Source organism: Bison bison, unplaced genomic scaffold, assembly GCF_000754665.1.
Source record: "Bison bison bison isolate TAMUID 2011002044 unplaced genomic scaffold, Bison_UMD1.0 scf7180017864160, whole genome shotgun sequence".
NCBI lineage: Eukaryota > Metazoa > Chordata > Mammalia > Artiodactyla > Bovidae > Bison > Bison bison.
In genome coordinates, this window is record NW_011494732.1 from 5975521 (window position 1) to 5981577 (window position 6057).

Consider the following 6057-nt stretch of genomic DNA (forward strand, 5'->3'; position numbering starts at 1 on the left):
TCATTCATTTATCCAAGACACTAGTTCATTCATTTATCCTGAGTTTTCCCTTGGTGCCAGGCTACAGTCTGGGCATGCATTGCTGAATCAGAGCCAGTGCTAGGCTTCACAAAGACAGGGGATTAGGGGAAGACACACAGGGAAATCATGACAATACTGTGTAATCAGTGTGGGCATGGTGGATATGGGCAGAGAGGAGGGTTTAACCCAGACTAGTGTGGGAGATGCACTGGAGGCTTGGGGGTTGAAGGAAGAGGTATCCCCTGGGTTGCCTATATGGAAGTCACAATCCACATGTGGCTATGTGGCTTTCAGAATGGAAATTAAAATTAAATAACATTGAAAATTCAGTGCCCACTAGACCCAGTTTCAAGTGCTCAGGAGCTACATGTACATTACAGAAGATTTCCATCACTGTGGAAAGTTCTAGTGGAAGATGCTAAAGCCAAAAAAAGAGGGGTTATCCATGACCAGGAGGGAAGGAACAGTGTCCTCAGCAGTCCGTATAAGACAGGCTTTGGACACTAAGCACTACTATGGTTCCTGCGGAAGGCATCAAGGCCAGTTCCTATGGTGTCTTGAACTCCCTGCTAAGGACAACAGGGAACCACTGGAGCATTCAACTGGGTGGGTGATGGATGACATCAGATTTGAGTTTTGGGGGAATGGATTGGAGGAGGAGCATGAGAGCAGGCCCAGTCATGAGGTGGCTGCATTCCTCTAGAGACTAGGCCAGCCAAAGTGGTAGCAGTGTGGATGGAGGGAGATCTAGGGCAAATGATCAGTAGATGGGGGATTGTGCAAGCAAAGGAGAGGCAACCAAGCTTATGAGCTATTTGGTGAGTTTCCCAGGCGGCACAGTGGTAAAGAATCCACCTGCCAATGCAGGAGATGAAAGAAACCCACGTTCGGTTTCTGGCAGTGGTCTGAGAATAGATTTAGGGTGGGAATGGGAAAGACTAGAGGTCTCTTCAAGAACATTAGAGATATCTAGGGAACATTTCATGTAAAGATGGGCACAATAAAGGACAGAAATGGTATGGATCTGACAGAAGCAGAAGATATTAAGAGGTGGCAAGAATACACAGAAGAAATGTACAAAAAAGATCTTGACCACCCAGACAATCACAATGGTGTGACCACTCACCTAGAGCCAGACATCCTGGAATGTGAAGTCAAGTGGGCCTTAGGAAGTATCACTAGGAACAAAGCTAGTGGAGGTGATGGAATTCCAGCTGAACTATTTCAAATCAGAAAATATGATGCTGTGAAAGTGCTGCACTCAAGATGCCAGCAAATTTGGAAAACTCAGCACTGGCCACAGGACTGGAAAATGTCAGTTTTCATTCCAGTCCCAAAGAAAGGCAATGCCAAAGAATGCTCAAACTACCACACAATTGTACTCATCTCATACGCTAGTAAAGTAATACTCAAAATTCTCCAAGCCAGGCTTCAACAGTACGTGAACTGTGAACTCCCAGATGTTCCAGCTGGTTTTAGAAAAGGCAGAGGAACCAGAGATCAAATTGCCAACATCCGCTGGATCATCGAAAAAGCAAGAGAGTTCCTGAAAAACATCTACTTCTGCTTTATTGACTATGCCAAAGCCTTTGACTGTGAGGATCACAATAAACTGTGGAAAATTCTTCAAGAGATGGGAATACCAGACCACCTGACCTGCCTCTTGAGAATTCTGTATGTAGGTCAGGAAGCAACAGTTAAAACTGGACACTGAACAACAGACTGGTTCCAAATCAGGAAAGGAGTATGTCAAGGCTGTATACTGTCACCCTGTTTATTTAACTTCTATGCAGAGTACATCATGAGAAACGCTGGGCTGAATAAAGCACAAGCTGGAATCAAGATTGCCAGGAGAAATATCAGTAACATCAGATATGCAGATGACATCACCCTTATGGCAGAAAGCGAAGAACTAAAGAGCCTTTTGATCAAAGTGAAAGAGGAGAGTTAAAAGGTTGGCTTAAAGTTCAACATTCAGAAAATGAAGATCATGGCATCCGGTCCCATCACTTCATGCCAAATAGATGGAGAAACAATGGAAACAGTGACAGACTTTATTTTGGGGCACTTCAAAATCACTGCAGATGGTGACGGCAGCCATGAAATTAAAAGACGCTTACTCCTTGGAAGGAAAGTTATGACCAACCTAGACAGCATGTTAAAAAGCAGAGACTTACTTTGCTGACAATGGTCCGTCTAGTCAAAGCTATGGTTTTCCAGTAGTCATGTATGGATGTGAGAGCTGGACTGTAAAGAAAGCTGAGAGCTGAAGAATTGATGCTTTTAAACTGTGGTGTTGGAGAAGACTCTTGAGAGTCCCTTGGACTGCGAGGAGTTCAATCAGTCCATCCTAAAGGAAATCAGTCCTGTATATTCATTGGAAGGACTGATGTTGAAGCTGAAACTCCAATACTTTGGCCACATGATGTGAAGAACTGACTCATTGGAAGATTCTGATGCTGGGAAAGATTGAAGGTGGGAGGAGAAGGGGACGACAGAGGATGAGATGGTTGGATGGCATGACTGATTCAATGGACATGAGTTTGAGTAAACTCCAGGAGTTGGTGACAGACAGGGAGTCCTGGCATGCTGCAGTCCATGTGGTCACAAAGAGTCAGACATGACTAAGCTGAACTGAAAGGATGTGGAAAAGAAGGATAAGTGTTAGGGCTTTCCCGGTGGCTCAGTGGTAAAGAACCTGCCTGCCAATACAGGAGACATGGGTTTGATCCCGGATCCAGGAAGTTTCTCACAAGCCTTGGAGCAACTAAGCCCATGTGTCACACATGTGTCACACGGAAGCCCACAACACTGAGTCTGTGCTCTAGAGCCTGGGAGCTGCCGCTTCTGAGCCCACAAGCTACGACTACTAGAGCTCCTCAACAAGAGAGAAGCGATGAGAGAAAACCTGCGTGCAGCCACAAAGACCCAGCACAGCCAAAAACCAAATAAACCAATAAAATTATTTTTAAAAAAAGAAAGGCAAGTATTAGTCATTTGGGAAAAGGGAAACAGTCATCTTCGTACTTATGAGAATCTCGATAGTCTCTGCTAACACAGAAGGAAGAATCTTTTCCATTTGTTGAAAAATCCAGCCTGACCATATCAAGGTGCTCAGGTTCACCCACCTCACCCTGGGGCATTCCAGCCTACATAGGTACCCCCTGCCAGTTAACTTCTTATAAAATCACAAAGTAGGAACTTGCTTGGTGGTCCAGTGATTAAGACTCCACGCTTTCTAATGCAGGGGGCCTGGGTTCAATCCCTGGTTGGGGAACTAAGATCCCACTTGCCACAAGGCGTGGTCAAAAAATAATAATAATAATCACAAAGATCCACAGAGTGTAACTGGCAGATACGTGCTCTCATGAAAAGTAGGAGCTAATCATCAGATCCTTCTTATAGGCCCTTCCTGCCAAGAACATTCAAGGACCTGTTGGTTAGTGAGGTTAGTGAGGGAGCTAAGTGTAGCTGTTTGGTGGATACACTTATTGATTAGAAGTTCGGAGACTAACAAGTAGGGTGTGGGGAGGAAAGTGAGAGGAGAATGACCTTGGAAAGCTGGTTTGGGAATCATCTGTGAAGGGCCTTGTAGACCAATCCAGGGAATGTGATCTTTAACCTGGAGCGTGCATGCATGCTAAGTCGCTTCAGTCATATCCGACTCTTTGCGACCCCATGGACTGTAGCCCTCCAGGCTCCTTTGTCCATAGGATCCTCCAGGCAGGAATATTGGAGTGGCTTGCCATTTCTTCCTCCAGGGAATCTTCCCGACCCCAGGGATCGAACCTGCATCTCCTGTATTGAGAGGCAGATTCTTTACCACTGCACCACCTAGGAAGGACAGAACTGGCAAACCTAGAGCAGAAGTGACGAACTCAAAATCCCACAGAGACCAGGCCTGTCGATGAGTGAAGCTGACCAGGTAAGTGCGGACGGAGGCAAAATGGAGCATTCCTGCTGTGTCTTAAGGGTGAAGCTAGTCTCATGTCCAGCAGATGGTCATCAGGTGGGATGGTTGGCCCAGTGTGGCCAGATCTTCCAGTTTCCCAGAGAGGCTGGAAATCCAGAGGTGGGTGTGTGTGTGTGTGTTTGGCCACACCTTATGGCATGTGGGATTTTAGTTCACTGACCAGGGATCAAACCTGGGCCCCTTGCAATGGAAGTTTGGAGTCTTAACCACTAGACCACCCAGGAGGTCCCCACGTGTATCCTTTCCACACACTCTCTCCCCTCACCCTTCCCTAAACTGAAAGCTGAAGGGTGGACAGATGATCTCTAAAGCCCAAAGGACAGGGAAGTTTATGAACCCACCTGCCAAAGCAGGAGACCCAGATTCAACCCTGGGTTGGGAAGATCCCCTAGAGGAGGGCATGGCAACCTACTCCAGTATTCTTGCCTGGAGAAATCCTACAGACGGAGGAGCCTGGTGGACTACAGTCCATGGGGTTGCAAACAGTTGGACATGACTGAAGCGACTTAGCACACACAGGTCTTGGGAGCAGACTAACTTTACCCATGACCGTTTTGGAGATAAACTCCTTGACCAACTGCCGCCACCCATGGGCTGAACACATAAGTAAAATGAAAAACATACAGACCTTGGTGCTCCACTCTTTTAAGCAGGCGGATTTGAGAAACTCAGAGCCCAATCCTCTTTTGCTAACAGCAGAGGGAGAACCCGGCTCCCAGAGAGGCTGTTTCATGAAGAGGGACATGAGAAGTGGCTTCAGATTCATTTCATGGTCTCAGTGGTGCAGCTGGTCACGGGGTCCAGGGAAGGATGCCCAGGGTAGGAGGTGCCAGAGAAGGAGAGGAAGGGCGACTCACTTCAGAGAATTTTTCAAACAACCAAACAAGTGCTATTTTAGGGATTTTTTTTTCCCCTCCATAGATCCTTCTGATTTTGAAGTGCTGTATTTTTGGGTCTGGGTGCAGGAAGTGGCCCTGAGTAGCGGCAGAGCCAAGCCTCCCCTCTCTGGCACCGCCTGGGAGAGCCCCCACGGGATGAGGGTGAGGTTGGGGCAGTCAGGCAAAGGTTAGCGAGGAGAGACCCAGAACAGCTCCAGGAAATGTTTGTGTTTCTCCACTGGGGAGGGAGGAAAAACAAGCTTTTTTTTTGTTTTTTGTGCCTTCTGGGTAGCTTCGCTTAATCCTCCAGCTAGGAGAGACTCTGAAGAGAAAGAGAGAGGCTGGAAAGAAAATTTCATTCTGGGGCAGGTCCCAACAACTCCTCTCCCGCATGGATTTCCTTGGACCAGCCAGCTGCTTCCCAGAAATGACAACTTGGTGAAGTCACCTGTGTTTCCAGGCCCTGGGGTGCTACAGGCTTCAGCTCTTGGGCCCGGAGGTGGGGGGTGGGGGCTGGAGATGGACCGCTTGTGATCCAGCCTCCACCGCAGTGCTGCATTTCCTGGCTGAAGTTTCTGTTCTCCGGGGGGCGCCTGCATCCACGTACATGTGCGGTACCTGCCTCCCACGGTGAAGAAGTTGGAAACGGCACAGCCCGGCACACGGAGCACTGGTCCTCTGTCCACCATGGCCAACAGGTCGTGCTGTCTCATCCAGGGGTACCACATGCCCGAGGTGATGCCGTCGCTGCTAATCCTCGCCTTTGTGCTCGGCATCCTGGGCAACGGCGTCGCCCTCTGTGGTTTCTGCTTTCACATGAAGACCTGGAAGCCGAGCACTATTTACCTGTTCAACTTGGCCGTGGCCGACTTCCTTCTGATGATCTGCCTGCCCTTTCGGACAGACTACTACCTCAGACAGAGGCAATGGGCGTTTGAGGATATTCCTTGTCGGGTGGTGCTCTTCATGCTGGCCATGAACAGGGCGGGGAGCATTGTCTTCCTCACAGTGGTGGCTGTGGACCGGTATTTTAAAGTGGTCCACCCCCACCACATGGTGAACACCATCTCCAACTGGACTGCGGTTGGCATTGTCTGTGTCCTTTGGACCCTGGTCATCTTGGGGACTCTGTATCTTCTGTTGGAGAACCATCTGTGTGTGCAAGAGAAGATCATAGCTTGTGAG

At 48.3% G+C, this 6057-nt stretch overlaps 1 protein-coding gene across 1 annotated transcript in view; it reads left to right on the forward strand.

Annotated features, from left to right (window-relative positions):
* Nucleotides 1–4973: 4973 nt before the first annotated feature.
* The window catches only part of HCAR1 (hydroxycarboxylic acid receptor 1), a 1968-nt gene continuing 884 nt past the window's right edge, over nt 4974–6057 (forward strand). Inside the window, exon 1 of the mRNA XM_010841312.1 lies at nt 4974–6057. Coding sequence (XP_010839614.1) covers nt 5560–6057 — 498 coding nt within the window. The 5' untranslated portion in view covers nt 4974–5559.